Here is a 16,061-nt window from a genome sequence, read left to right on the forward strand (position 1 = left end):
TCGATAAAGTTTTGGGGTCTAAATCTAAGATTTCCTAGCATTGTATGAAAATAAATGTCTTGAGATGAGGAAGACTCTGTTCCCTTGCCTTTGTCTGCTGCATGTTGATTATTTGGTCGCATGCTGAAACAAATATTAGCCGGTTAAACAGATTTTGTTTTTAATTGTAACCTACTTAATTTATCTGCTAATTCATTTTCTTTTCCTTTAATGTATTCAAAAACAATGTTTTTATATACCGATATAATGTTCATAAAGTTTAACCATCTTCTTCTACTACTAGCTTTATCATTTATCTTCTGACTAAATTTAACTATTGCCTCACAGTCTGTTTTTACTAAGACTTCTTCATTATTTAAGATATATAATTTAAAACTATTAAATCCATATATTATGGTTAATACTTCTAAATCTATGCTAGGTATATTTCCTTTTTCTTTATATTGTCCACCTTGGTATGCACATATTTTTTCTTCATTTTTATCACTGGGTAGTTTTTGGTGGTTCTTGAGCTTCTTTATTTTTTATTAGGATGTCTATCTTTTTATGTAATTCGGGCAATTCCGGTTGTTGCTGAACTGATTTTTGAGCTTCTTTATCCTTAATTAAAATATCTATCTTTTTATGTAAGTCTAATAATAACTCTATTATAGTATTGTTTTGTTTTAATGAAATTTTATCTGTTATACTTGAAGGTATATGCTTAAATAATCCTTCTGATTCGCTATGATAACTTTTTGATCTTTCTAGTGTCTTACTATAATTTATATCTTCTTCACTCATGAAAGTGATATTTCTTCTAATCTCTTTGTTGTTACTTGTAAATCTTTGATTTCTGTTGTTATACTTTCTATTTGTTCTATTAATTTAGATATTAGTTGAGTAGTTTTTACTTCTAATTCTTTAGGTTTTTCTATTATGATTTTTATTAGCTTTTCAATTTCTAATTTTGTAGGTATTTTTTCTAAATTGAATTTGTGATTTAAATACTGAATTTTTCTGTCTATTTCTATTTCTTGTGACTTTAAATAATCTAAATTTTGTTCTATCTTATCTAGTATCTTTTTATGTTTATTTTGAGTAGTTTCTATTTCTTCTAAAATTCTTATTATACTATTATCTTTTTCCTGAATTTTTTCGCTTGAATTTATTATAAAGTCTATTATTGTATTATATTGTTTATCTTCTGAATGTAAAATATGTTCACCCTAGTTGAAATTACACCTTATAGTGATGTTATCTTTTAACACTCTATATTTTTTTTCAGGTTGGAATCTAAGATCTAAATATTCGAGGCGTTTTAAAGAAGCTATTTTGTTATCCTAAGTGATTCAAATTAAGGTACTTTTTACTTAGCTTTGTTTGATATTTCAATCTACTATTAGTATAGGTTATGTCTAATTCTACTTCTTGTATGTTTTCTGTTAGTCTAGATTATTCATTAATTAATGCTTTTTTATAATATTTAGAGGTTATAGTAATTATTTCGTCTGTTTCTTTAAAGTTTAGAATATCTATTTCTAGGTTTCTTATTTCTTTATTTAACAAATCTAGTCTTTCTTTAAATTGTTTCAGAATTTTTACAAGTTGATGTTTATAAGTAAATTCTTTATAATATTGTCGTTGAATTTCTCTAATATATTCAATATATCTTATAGGCATTTATTATCCTAACGGTATTTTATCTGCTTGTTTATTATATAAATTTGTTCTCCAGAAACAGTTCTTTAGTCTTACTTTATTAAATTCTAAATCTTCTCCAAAGAGTGTTAATAATGTTTTATAATATTTTATGTTTAATTCGTCCAGGTCTTCTTGAGTCAATTTATTTCTAATTATTTTTACATTTTCTTTTAATGCTCTTTCTATCTTTATTAATTCCGCTTTAATACCAGATTCTTCTTCTATCCACTTATTTATTTTTCTAAGTCTTTGAAAAATAGGTAGGGCTTGCATATATTATCCTAATTGATAAGCCTATGTGCTAATACGTTTTCTAAGACACTTTATACCTAAACTATTATTTTCTAAATCTCTATCACAACCACTTAATTCCCAATTTAAGGCGCTTACTAGTCTTTCACACACTGGTCTCGATGTATTATATATTTTATATAATCTATTTGCCTCTATTAACTTTTTTCTACTTTCTTCTAAATTATATTTTCTAGTGATAATATTATCCCTTTTTCTATATTCTCTATATAAATAGAAATAGTTCAATCTTATATCTCTAAAAGCTGGATATATTTTTATACACTTGTCTATATATGCGAGTAATAGGTAATGTTCCCAAAAACTTTCTTGCTCTGATACCAAAAAAAATAAGATTATTTCAATAAAATAAGATACTGATATAAAAATATTTATTTATATATATATATATATATATAAATATAAATATAAAAGTGGTGCTAAAGAAAAATTTTCACGTAAGTCAATTAATTTCACAAAATATATTGACGTTAAGAGAAGTTTTCACGCATGTCAATTAAACGAAATGCATATCACCACCCGTCATATATTTGTTAGTTACTTTTTAAATATAATTATTATTAAAATATACATCTTACTTTAAAAATGTCTTTTAAAATACGAATTAATGAAGATAAGTTAATTTGTGATAAACTATTCTTATTATAAGAATTAGAACTCGAATGTGTTTTGCTAAAGTACAGATAACCATGTGCAACACCTGCTAAGGGATAAAGTGATTTGATACTCCTAGGTTATACTTTGTTCATCACATGTTTTGTTATAATTAGATGATTCGAAAAACAAAATTGCATCCAAGTGTGAATTTAAATTAGCCGAACATTACAATAGGCAAGAACACTGGATGAGACTTAAAGGAAAGGCTAAAGTCATCGACAGAACCTCAAATTGGTTTCAAAAATTCACTTAGACCCCTCAACTAAGGCTTGTACCTATCAGGCCCCTAATCCCCCAAATTTTGATCCAATTGGAGCTTTTTTTGTCAATCAGCTAAAAGGTGAAGTGTGTTCAACACACATGTGATGACTTGAAAAAAATGACGAATTAAAAGGTGACACATGACATTAAAATCCAAAAATAATTTAAATATTTTTTATAATTAATTAAATTACAATTTTAAAAGAATTATAATATTTGAAAAAAAAAAAAACTAAACACCCCCCTCCCCCCCCCCCCCCCCCCTTCATCTTCTTCTCCGATCATCCTTATTCTCTATTCCCTTTCTTCAACAAAGTTATCATCTTCCTCAGAAGCAAATGGAACAAGTATGTAATAATCAACATGAAACTTCAAGAATCTCCGAATAATTTCATTTCCAAAGAAGAATTTTTCCTAAAATTACAAATTTTATCTCCAAATCCAATTATACGCTACAAAAACACATAAACAACATGAAACTTCAAGAACATCCAAACAATTTCATTCCCAAAGAAGAATTTTCTCAGAGTTGTACTTGATCCCCGAATTCAAAAAAACACCTACAACAAACATATAAACAGCTAAAAAAATCAAGAACGTCCAAACAATTTCATTCCCAAAGAAGAACTCTCCCAAAGTTTCAATCCTAATCCCCAAATTCAACCACAAAAACACCTAGAACAAACACATAAACAACATGAAACTTCAAAAATCTTGAAACAATTTCATTCCGAAAGAAGAATTCTTCCAAAGTTACAAACTTTATTTCCAAATCCAACCATACACCACACAAACAACAGAAAAAAACACATAAACAATGCAAAACTTCAAGAAGCTCCTGACACTTTAGTGGAATTAAGAAATTGATTTTTGAAAAGGGAATTAACTTAAAGTTGAAAATTGGTCAACTAAGAAATTGATTTTTGAAAAGAGAATTAAAGCAGTGCTCCATTGATTTAAGTTTAAGAAAAAAAACGAGGAACAAGATGAAGAGGGGGTATCGGGTGGGTGTGGGTGTCGGGGGGGGAGATATATAGTTGAGTTTATTTTATAAAAAAAATTGCTTTATTAATTTCTGGGGGGGTGGGGGCTTTGTGCCACTTGGCACCTTTTATTGGTAATTTAGTAAAAAAAATAGTCCTCACGCGCCTTTGGAGAGTGACAGCACACAGTGTGCCATGTAGGCAAAAAAGGCCCAATTGAATCAAAATTCGGGTGGGTTAGGGGCCTGATAGGTACAAGCCTTAGTTGAGGGGTCTAAGTGAATTTTCGAGATAAGTTTGAGCACTTGTCGATGACTTAAGCCTAAAGAAAATACTACAAAAAACTCTAACCCTTAAAAGGAAACAGGAAAAAAATGTATACGTCTGTAACACCCCGTAAGATCTTAGCTCATTTCAGCTTACAATTTCATGTTAAAGGGGTTCAAGACTTAGAAATTTCACTAAGCGTTGAAGACTTAGTCATTTTCAAGACCCCTAAACTTCGATGATTTTATTTTTGATCTTCCCGACCTTAGAATATCGATTTTTTAGTTGATTCATGATCGGGGATGTTAAAAGTACATCTCAGATGATTTTTGGAATTTTCATACGAGCGTAGGGGTGTGTTTGGGAATCCAAAATAGTAGCAGCCCCGGGATAAGCCCGCGCCCTCCAGTGTACCACTTCAGAGCCCGCGCCGCGTCCTCCAGAGCCTGCGTCGCGCCTTCCTTTATCCGTCCAACTTTTGTTCTTTGATTATTTAAGGGAATTTGGGTCAATTCTCCTCATTCAAATTCGTCCATAACACGAAATTTAGGTCCCCAAAGAGCATTATTTGCCCCTTTATTCATAAAACCTCTCAAAAAAACTATTTTCTACGTCAAGAACAAATCCTAACCCTTTATCAAGCAATCAAGGAATTCAAGCTCAAATCTTAAGAAACTCCCAAGAATCTTCACGAATTCATCTAGTGAGGTATGTGTGATGTTCATCCATTAGGTTCTTTCACCTATGAAGTCAAGAATCCCTTCTTGGTTTTAAATTATGAGTTTTTCATGTTTAAGTTGAAATATCTCCACGAATCTCTTGTTAATTCAATTACAAGATATGTTTATAAGTGTTTTTCAAGTGGGATGAGGCATTACATGTTTTAAATGTTGTAATCTTCACGTTAAATTCCTAAGTTATAATTCTAGTCTTGTAATCATGTTATTCTCGCATGCTTTACCCATTCTCATTCTTAAGTTCATGACTCTCATGTGTTTGATAAAATGTCTAAGTGTTGAGTTTTGAACAATTATCTCTGCCCTTTACTATGGTTTTAAAGCTTTTATATGGCATTATTGTTAATTTCATTCAATGTTGGCGGGTTATGAACACCCGATACCTATGTGATTTACATAAATTCAGCTTTTCAAGTATTCAGACAGTTAATCCATGAAACTTATCATTATACTTAGATATTCATATTCATGATGAGCACTATAAGCTATATAATAACATTCGATTGAGTTTAGTTCAGTTCAGTTGGGAGAAGGATTTAACACCGAGCGAACCTAGGGATGGGGGCTCACCCGTCAGTTAGGACTGGGTCCTTATTAGTAGTCCCCAAGTTCCAGAACTACGTAGCCAGCGTAGGATTATGAGATGTCACCCGCCAGTTTAGGACTGACATTCTCTTAGGGGTCACCCGCCAGTTAGGACCGACTCCTTAATCCTTCGGGACATCAGCCTTGTGGATCCACATTGTCAGCCATGTGTTAGTACCCATGGCACAGTACTGACACCCTTTCAACTGGGGTTACAGATTGAACTCCGATTAGCTCAAATTAAGGCATGTCGGTTAGATGATACCTCCCACAGTCTCAACACAGTATTTCAGTGTATTCTCAGTTCAGGTTCGCTTGACCAAGTGTACAAACTTTCAGTCATTCAGTTATATAGTTTACAGTCTTTCAGATTTCAGCTTTATGCTTGGTCTTGTATTCTCAAATGTTACAGTTTTCATGTATTCATGTTCAGTTATCTCTGCTATTCAGTTAGTGCTCATTTCATATGCACAGTACCCCATGTATATAAGTCTAACCCCACTCATATACTAGTACATTCAAAGTACTGACCGTATACTCTTCTTTGCGGTATGATGTCTTATATCATAGGTTCAGACACATAGTTTTCCGACCGCAGTTAGACAACTCAGCGTAATCTAGTAACCGTAATGGTGAGTCCTCATCCATCGAGGACATGTTATGTTTATTAAGTTATTTTGGGGGTCTGTCCCATCAACTTCTCAGTCAGTTTAGAGGCTTTCAGACGTTTCAGATAGTCAGTTAGACAACCAGTCAATTATTTTCAGTTTTTATCATATGTTTCAGACTTATGATTAATTCGATATTTTAGTATTCTGATTTATATTTCCTTTTCAGTTTATCTTTCGCACAGGTGTTCTGTTCATAATTATTCAAGTCACAGCAGATACCAGTTCATGAGTTAGCTTGTGATCATTTATGACCGTAAGCACCATTATTGTAACTAGGGGGTAGCCTTAGATCGTGACAACGTCTAACTTGATATATTTTGGGTACATAGATGTACTTTATCAGGTTTAAACCAGCACTAACATTAATCAACACTATAATAAAACAAACATAACAGTCCCAAACTCCTAATACATCATTGCTAATTGGGATACCCACTTGCAGCAGAACTGGTGAAATATAATGTCAGTATGGACAATACGAGTATATGCAGGGGTGGACCCAATATGGTTCAAATGGGTTCATATGAACCCACTTCATCGAAAAATTATACCGTATATACCTGTATATATAATCAGTCCAACAACATATATTTAAATTTGAACCCACTTCGAATCAAATAAGCCACTAGCCCAGTGGAAGCGGATTCAAATTTGGATGTCCACGTTGCGAGTTCAAACCTGGATTGCAGCAGTTCATTTTATAAAATTTTTAAGCAGTCCTTTCTAATAACAATATATATTTAAATTTGAAGCAACCTTGACCAAGTTAAGCTGCTAGCCTAGTGGATGCGGGTCCAAATTCAAAAGTCCAGGTTGTGAGTTCAAACTTGGATTGCAACACTTTATTTTATAAAACTTTTAAGCAGTCCTTTTTATATATTGAACCCACTTGGTGAAAAGTCTTGGCGATATTGAACCCACTTGGTGAAAAGTCTGGGTTCGCCACTGATTATATGGCTCGTATCCACGTGAATTAGCTTCGCATTGTTTGAGGAATATGCATTACTTGAGACAGCATTATTTTAGTCATTTGGTTTCCAAATAGTAAGTACCTTTATCTGCTAAGATACAAATCCGGCAACTTTAGCCTGGACTCAAATTTGATGATAAATAGAAATCAATCAATTCCACCGCTGAATAAACTAAGGCCCTATTCATCTATACTGAGACCACAATCCCAACTTAAGTGGCAAACCAGTCACTTCATCTTGTTAATCCCTGTTGGCAGGAGTTGCAGCAACCAGGACCATTCCCCTTGGTAACAAACAACTGCTAGTCCAATCAACCATGTGTTTACCCGCGCACACCATCAGAAATCTTTACACTATATGGTGGGGAAGTACAAGCGGGCAGTACATGCTGAGAGTGAAACCCGTGGATCAAACATACTCCAGCAAATTGAACTCAGAGCAGGCCAAGGATTTTTGGCGTTTCACTGCAAGGTAGCTGATATCTGTAAAATGTGGAAATGCTTGAAGATTATCTCAGCCACAATGTCTAGACTCCAGTATCACAAGCAATCCTGAAGGCTTTTCAAATGCTACTGCGCCTTTGCAAGTCCTCGGGTAGAAGGACCATGCAACAATTTCACAAAACCAAGAAAACTTAGCTTTCCGTCTGTATGCCTTATCCAGTCATGAAGGACAGCATGAACTGGTATTGAAGGACCCAGTCCAAGTTCCTGAAAGCGAGATTTGATCGCAATATTAGGCATTAAACATACAATACCCTGTATTCTCAATAAGTAAACACTAACATAAGAGCATACATGGCATTTGAAGGAAGCAAAAGGAAACTTACAGATGCAAGCTCTTCTATAACAATAGCCTTATTGCCATCCTTATCAAAAATTTCATATGCACACCTAGCATGTTGCTCCCAGCGCTCAAGAGCCTCCAGCTGATGAACACTCAAGGCAGCTGCACAAAATTCTTCAAAATCCATCTTTCTATATTGAAGTGCATTTAGCTGTCAAAGATCACATTGGAAACCACTATTCATAAGCTAGGACAGAAGAAGCAGAGAAACACACAACTGGTGGTTATGTCAGTAGTACCGAAGCAAGAAAATCTGGAATCCGAGACTCCTTCATAGCATCTGTTCCATATTTCAGTAGCGCCTATATGGGGAAAAAAGAGTAAGGAGATGAGACCTTCAGGCTTGACCAAACAGCGCAGAACAGATAAGATGAGAGAGTCCAGATACTAACTGATCTTATGTTTTCTAGCTTTACGCTGCCATTTTTGTCTGGCTCCAGCAATGCAAATTGACCCTTTAGATAGAACAGTTCATCTGCTGTCAAAGTTTTCGACAACGCCTATCAAAATGGAAAAGTATTAGGTGCAATTTACCAAGTCAAATGCTACCAAGACTATAAACATCAGAGCTGGAAAATGCAGAATAATCATATCAAACTTATATAAATCAGCAGAACTTTTAAAAAGTACATCATCAAGCAGCATTGCATTAACAAGAGAACATCCCAAACTATTTATAAACAGATGCAACAAGAAAAAATTCAAATGTCCTCGATTTAATACCTTTCAAAAAATCGGGGAATAGAGTACAACGTACAGCTTTATGAAGCCATAATATGAGAAGGAAACATAATATGATTTGCTTTTGTTGTAGGAACATCTAAACTAAACCATGTAAGAGCAATACGCATCCTGAAAGTTATCCAAGTGAAGCGATCGAGACTAATGTCAGGAGAGTGAAGAGACAGAATCAACGAGAACAGGTTGATTTAGCCTCGATCTTTTTTCCATCCTAGAATAATAATCTAGCAAGCCAATTTCACAGGCTAAAAGAGATTTGGCAGAGATTGTTCACCAGACCGGTAGTTTTTTCCCACTAAGTTTCTTTTATGACTGCGAAATCTGTCTAGGGCAACCCTTTAGGACCAACCCACAGCCTTCGCTAAACCTCTTCCCTTCTCCACTTAAAAACAAGGCTTTAGTTCGCATGGCATAGGGATCGTATCTCTGACCTAAGTCCCTCAACCTGTGCCACTTGAACCAAACACTGTGGATTATCCTCGTAAGTTTTTACTGTCGTCATTTTCTAGGAGAATTCGGGCAACAGATGCATCCGAGTCCCAAGGACTACAAACAAACTAAACAGCTTCCAAAACGCAGAAGAATTATCATGTTATTTCCTCTCCAGTTATTCATTTATTCCCGAGTCTCTGTCCTTGGAAAAGTATCTCATTTGTGTTAAGGGGTCAAGTACATAACAGTAAAGATCTTCAAATATCCTGGTGCTAAATATAACTTTTACTGAAAAATGGAACTGCTTTTGCAGAAGAAAAAGCACTGGCCCAAAATCAAAACAACTTGTCTACTCCAATGATCAACAGCAATGGTAATATAAGCGTTTGCTCACATATACTTGATAATGGGTGAGATGTATCTCTCATTTTTTTAAGAAGTAATTGGTGAGACATCCAGTATCAGGGTAGAAGGTTCAGCAATCACAGAACCCTTCGAGGACATCCAAAGTGTCTTTTTCAGTGAAATCTTGCTACAATATGCTGTTTATTGATGAACGCTTTGGTCCTTTGCCTTGGAATCAAATCTGATTCAATAACATTCCCCTGAGAGGCTTCTGCTTCTCTTAGTTAGTGGCTAATGCCTGATTCAAAACAACCTTCAGAGAAGAGACTTTCAACTCTAGCAGATGTCCTCTCTGTGAAGACCATCCCGAAGATAAAAATCGCCTTTTCCTTCACTGCAAGGTCACTTCTCAGCTGTGGAGTTCATTTTTTGCTATTCTTGGCATAAGTTGGACTATGCCACACTCCACTCAAGAGTTCCTTGCTGGAACAGAGATTGTCTCCACAAGAAATTCCTCAATTTTGGGAATAATATACCCCAGGTTACTTGGTGGACTGTCTGACATAAAGGAACAACAGAATTTTGAAGGCAGCCCGAGAAATACTTAGCTAAGAGTTTTCTCTTTGCTAGCTTTTTCATGCAAACTGGTATTTGGACAGGATACTATTCCTGGTTAGATATGATACGGGACCACTATGGTTTCACGCACTAGCTTAGTGCTTATTATCCATCTTTAGTACCATACCCTATCACTTAACAAAAATATATACAGAAATCTTCACCAAACAAAGGTAACTTAAAAATCTTATAAACTATTTCAGACCTAAACCAAAAGATATAGGTGACCATGAGTAGTTCGGCTATCAGGGCAGAGACAGTATATCAGGTATTATGGATAGTTCCAGCTCAATAATATATACACCTTTAAAGCGGTCTTACGCACAGATGATCATTGCATATGCTTTCAAGAGACGATTTATACGAATATCAAGTGGTAGTTTTTCACCAATGACAAAAGGCAAAGGTAACTTAAGAACCTTATAAACTATTTCAAACCTAAAACAAAAAGATATAGGAAACACAAATAGTTGGGCTATCAAGACAGATATATCAGGTTATATCAATAGTTCCAGCTAAGTAATATACACACCCTTAAAGCAGCCTTACGCAAAGAGGATGATCGCATATATGTTTTCATGAGTCGAAATATAAGAATATCAAGCGGTAGTTTTGTGCCACTATGATTACGCATCCAAGGATGACCTGCACAATGGGGTCATGAGAAGAGGCAATATGAAGAAAAAGGATGCCAAGAAAATTCACAGGAGAAAACTCTCACATAATGCTTGAGCAGCACTCATTCTTTTTCTAGGATCTTTATTCAATAGTCGCTTGACAAAATCTTTAGCCTCCGAAGTTAGAGTTGGCCAAGGTGCTTCATCATAAGTTGGATCAGCCTTTAAAACGGCCCTGAAGATTCCAGACTCTGTGCGGGCCCAAAAAGGACGACTACCACACAGAAGAATATATGCTATCACACCTATACTCCACACGTCAGCCTCAATACCGTATGATCTGTGCAGAACTTCCGGTGCTACATAATATGCACTTCCAACAATGTCATTAAGCTTTTCATCTGCATACATCATATTAATATTAAATGTTTATTGGAGAAGACAAATATTAGACCTATAGAAACCTGCATGGTGAAAACTAACCTGGTCTCACATAATCTGATAAGCCAAAATCTATGGCTTTTAACTGGGAAGATTCATCATTGGATGAAAACAGAAAATTCTGAAAGAGGACATGGAAAAAATGAGATACTTTTGCAGAGAGAGAGAGAGAGAGAGAGAAAGAGATGATACATTAAGAAATTTTGGAAACTATCTATGCAAGCATGACAGGAAAGATAGGGGACAGAAAGGTTGGGCAGAATCAAATAAATGACAAATACAGAGAATGTTTTCTCCACGGAACCAATCAAGCCATGAAACATCCATGATACATAGTAACAACCCACAATGAATCTAACTAGAACTTTAAGGCAATATAAGATTAACCTCATGCATTAATCTAATAGCACTAGAGCTTTATAACAACAACAACATACCAAGTATATTACCAAGTGGACACTACAGCTTTATCAAAAATAAAAATATAACACTTGGAGGGAACTATTTCACTCAGCAAAAGACAGTCGGTCTCTTGAAAGGAAAAGGGTGGGGGCGGAAAAGCTTAGCTCCATAACCAAGTCACATCAAGGTGTACTGTGGAACATGGACACTCTAGTTCAAGTCTGGGAGCAACAAGGAATGAGGACCAATCCATGCACTCTGGATTAGTACAAAATCATTAAAAAAGTGTTATTTTATGTTCGATTATTTGGTTTACTTTTATGGTCATGTCTTTGTTAGTTAATCACCATCATAATTATCATATAAAGGTTTTTTGAGGATGGATTTTCGCAGAAGCTATGTTGCAAGCAAGAAAAGATATAAAAACAGTTCCATTTTGTATATAGAGGATATTCAGCGTCCATCAAAGTAATAAGCTAAAAAGGCACTCTTTGGCATCATTAGCATACCGCACTGCACACATTGCAGAAAAACTCAACAGTGAAGTGCTTCTCCTCGTTTTCTTTCTAAGGGAACATATAAAAAGTAAGTAATGCTCTAATTTGCAATGCAAGTTTGAGGATTATGTTTACCTCAGGTTTAAGATCACGGTGCACAACACCCTGGAGATGACAGAACGCAACAACATTTAATATTTGTACCATGACGTCTTTCGCATCCTCTTCTGAGTACTTCCCGCCTCTACCAAAAGAAATGAGAAAGAAATGAAATCCTATCTCCCAAAAGAAATGTCGTAAAGAAACAAATACATGAATTACAAGTAAAATACTCTAAATCAAACAAGGACATACCGTGCAAGTATTCTATCGAGAAGCTCTCCTCCTTGGCATAACCTGAACAACAATTTTAAAGAATTCCCTTAGCTTTCACATTCTAAAAGGGACACAACATGCTATGGATTCAAAAGAAATTCTTCTAAAGCTAGATGCTATAAAGGCTTAGTGTTATGCACTTTCTTTGAGTAACTAAGTTGTGGCTTAATACCCAAACTTTCTTCCATGTAGCTTTACATGAATTAATCACAGACCAGAAGCATCACTAAGACAGACAGGAAAAACCTTACAAGAAATGGATTAGATCTCACTAATGTGTGGTTTTAGATTCTTACTCCATCACTATGTAGACATTATCCCGATCTTCAAATGCATCATAGAATTGTATGAGATTGGTATGTCCTGTTAAGGCGCGCAAAATTTTAACTTCCCTTCTGACATCCTCAATGGAAATGGCTGTTGTCATCTGAAAGACAACAAAACTGGAGTAAGAGTCTGCTGTTAAAGAGGGTAAAATCTGAAGTGAAAATTTGCATCTGACCCAAAAAAATTGGTATAATGGCTACAGACAAACTTAAACTCCCAAAAGTGAATACATTTTATTTTATACAAATTTAATGGGTCATAAGCAAGCACTAACAATAATCTTACACCATCTGAAGGCTGCAAAATATGGCATGGTCTTATTAGTCAAGTAGTAAAATTTAATTAAACCTATCTACTACTGAATCCTTTGTTTTTTTTTTCCTTTGGAACTAAGAGCTGATCAAGGCACCACCAGCCCTTGGCACAACTATCAGGTCAAGCAAAGCAATAAGTAGTCTACTGCAGAATGTAATAAGCAGTCAAATAGTTATTTTCATGAATTTATAGAGTCTTTCAGTTTACTGCTAAAGCAGAAGCTGCTCCAATACAAATATCCACCTTTCTGATTCAAATAGTTATTTCATGAATTATGTAGTCTTTCACTTTACTGGTAAAGCAGAAGCTCCTCAAACACAAATATCCACCTTTGTGTTGAACAGAATGAAGAATAATAGTGTGATTGAGTCTCTCATTTGGTCTAAGATATGGTAATTTTCCCTAAAAAATTATATATGATCTGTTTATATATTATTTCCTTATATCCAACACCCTGCAATTGAACAAGATTTCCTAAAACAGAGTGAGTCATGTCATCACCTCAAAGTAACTAATATTGGCCGCAGGGGTCAATGTTAAGTTTCTAACACCAGCAGGATATAACGATATCAGTTGCAGCCTACTCAATGAGGAGAAAACACCAGATTGAAACTTTCGAGTCATTCTGGCAAATGTATAACTTGCTTGAATATTACAGTTGTCATAGGCCTGTCTAAATCATGTTGGATTCATGACTAGTGACTTACAATTATTTTAGCACATTATGTTCAAGCGTAATCATAGAGATTTCCTTTCCCTAATGATGATACTGACATCTTTTAGAGGGGAGCTGTTGGAGCTTAAAGATAATCATATGCAATTTTTCGCTTTATTTTTCCTTTGGATAAGTTACAATGCTCTGCAGCCCTTAATGCGGTGACTTACACAGTCACATAGGAAAGTCAGCTTTGAAGCACTGACGAAGAAATGGCTAACTTAACTTGCACCGGTGATTTTGTGAACAAAAATCTTTAGTAGTCAAGCCGGGACACAATACCTAGTGAGTTCGCTAATTGATTCATGTTTTCAACAACATACCCAACATAATCCCACAAGTGGGGTCTGGGGAGGTTGGTGCGTACGCACAAGGTCGAGAGGCTCAGTCAAGTAAAGCATGGAATGAAAATACAATTGACTCATGTTTTAAGCAAAAGCAAATGGACAAGAGACAGCTATTCTATAGTGCTCAAAACCTACCAACCCAATTTTAAATAGTGAAAGCCACTATACTTTTTTTCAAATATTTCATGGACCCCAATAAATTCCAATTGGAATTCCTTACAAAAGCTACTATAGTATACTACAAAACAAGAGAGCAGTACAGCACTTAAGAGCAACTTCCTAGAAAAGGAGAGCTTATGTCCCATAAAAAAGGGAGGTTGAATAATTCTTTTGTTTTTAAAAAAAAAAAAAAAAAAAAAAAAAGCAGCTTGAGAATCTGGAACTTTGATTTTGAATCACCAAATTTGTTAGTGAAAAAGCCCCAAATTCACAAGATAGGAAGAGAAAAAAGTAAAAATTAAAATTTGTATTCGCGGTGGGGGGATTAACAGAGTAAAATGATGATCCAATGGCGTTCATGCCGCCCCAGCATCCCCTCATTTCACTCCACAAAGAAACGATAGATAGAGAGGGCAAAAAAGGCAGCTCGATGCATTAAAGCTTCCACTATGCACGGCCGAACCACAAGGATTTATGGCACGCAACCTTACCTTGCATTTCTGCAAGGGTCACCCGTGACCTCGGTCACCTGGCATCAATTTTACCAGTTACGGCAAGCTCCCCTTCCCCCGGAAGAAAACTAAAACCCAACAGAGCTTTAATCAAACGAAAATGGACTCGTAAAAATGACAACTTTTTCCACCATGAACTACAAGGATCAGACATGTAAGTTACTATTCGATACGCACATATACTTCCAATACATTACAGAGATTAATGAATAGCCAGAGAGGGAGAAGAAGAAGAAGGGAGAAAGGAGAGACCTTTGCTTTAGGAATGACCTTAACAGCAACTTTCTGACCCTTAAGTTCACCTTTCTTAACGATAGCAGAACAAGTATAGCCAAAATGACCTCTACCCACTTCCTCTCCAATCTCATACTTAGTATTAAACTGCTTATTAAACCCAAAACTCTTATCCAAATTAGCACCTTCACTTTCCTCCCCTTCAGGTATAGCAGCAGCATTAGGCTTAACACTACCATGCCGCCTCAAAAGCAAAGCTTTAATGTGCTTCGCGGGAGAAGGTGGAGGAAAGGGTCGTTTAAACAACCTGGCTGGAGTAGAATTGGCACTCTTAGAAGCAGAAGAGTGACGGGCAGGTGATTTCTTTGATAGAAAAAAACGAGCTGGACTGGGTGAGTAGAATGGGAAGAAAGGTGATTTTTTAGCTTCATTGTCTTTATGGGGTTCATCAATTTTTGGTGTCTTTAGAGGTGGAAAGATTTCTTGTGGGGAATAAGGATTGGGTCTTGGAGGCTTTGAGGTACAAGCACCCATGTTGTAATAACACAACAGAAGCGCGCTTAAGCAAACAAGTGGGAAAACATAGTTGCTATAAGTTGAAGAGTGAAGCAAACTGGCTGGCGGTGCCGGTGCCGGAGCCGGAGATGGTAATGATGTGATGTATGTATGTGTATGTGAAAATTGGAATGGGATGGATGTGTGGATACACTTGTAATTCTGATGAATGGGGGAAACGGGGTTGGGTAGCTCCGTTTTAATGAATGAATTGGATGGATGGATGGATGGGGACGGAAGGGGAAGACACTTTATTACTTATGTTTGAAGCCACGCGTCATCCACGTGATAATTTACTCCCCCAATTAACTATGCCCTAGCTAATTCCCGATCCAACATTTTTCTAAAAATATATTGTTTTATATTAGTTGATTTTTTACTAAAAATATTTATTTTATTTTAATTATTTAAAATCAAGAAAAATGTATTATGTTTTTTTAATACTATCTCTATTAT

General features: G+C 35.4%; 1 protein-coding gene across 1 annotated transcript; it reads right to left on the minus strand.

The window, feature by feature from the left end:
* Window positions 1–7,143: 7,143 nt before the first annotated feature.
* Window positions 7,144–15,842, minus strand: LOC107840315 (CDPK-related kinase 5). Its single transcript, XM_016684148.2, has 11 exons — window positions 15,069–15,842; window positions 12,738–12,868; window positions 12,421–12,462; window positions 12,202–12,310; window positions 11,210–11,288; window positions 10,831–11,127; window positions 10,642–10,754; window positions 8,366–8,473; window positions 8,213–8,275; window positions 7,957–8,124; window positions 7,144–7,837 (listed from the first exon to the last, which is right to left on the minus strand). The coding sequence occupies exons 1-11, from the start codon at window positions 15,582–15,584 to the stop codon at window positions 7,697–7,699; spliced, it is 1,767 nt and encodes a 588-aa protein (XP_016539634.2). The 5' UTR covers window positions 15,585–15,842; the 3' UTR covers window positions 7,144–7,696.
* Between the last annotated feature and the right edge of the window lie 219 nt (window positions 15,843–16,061).

The sequence above is a fragment of the Capsicum annuum genome, chromosome 8, assembly GCF_002878395.1.
Source record: "Capsicum annuum cultivar UCD-10X-F1 chromosome 8, UCD10Xv1.1, whole genome shotgun sequence".
NCBI lineage: Eukaryota > Viridiplantae > Streptophyta > Magnoliopsida > Solanales > Solanaceae > Capsicum > Capsicum annuum.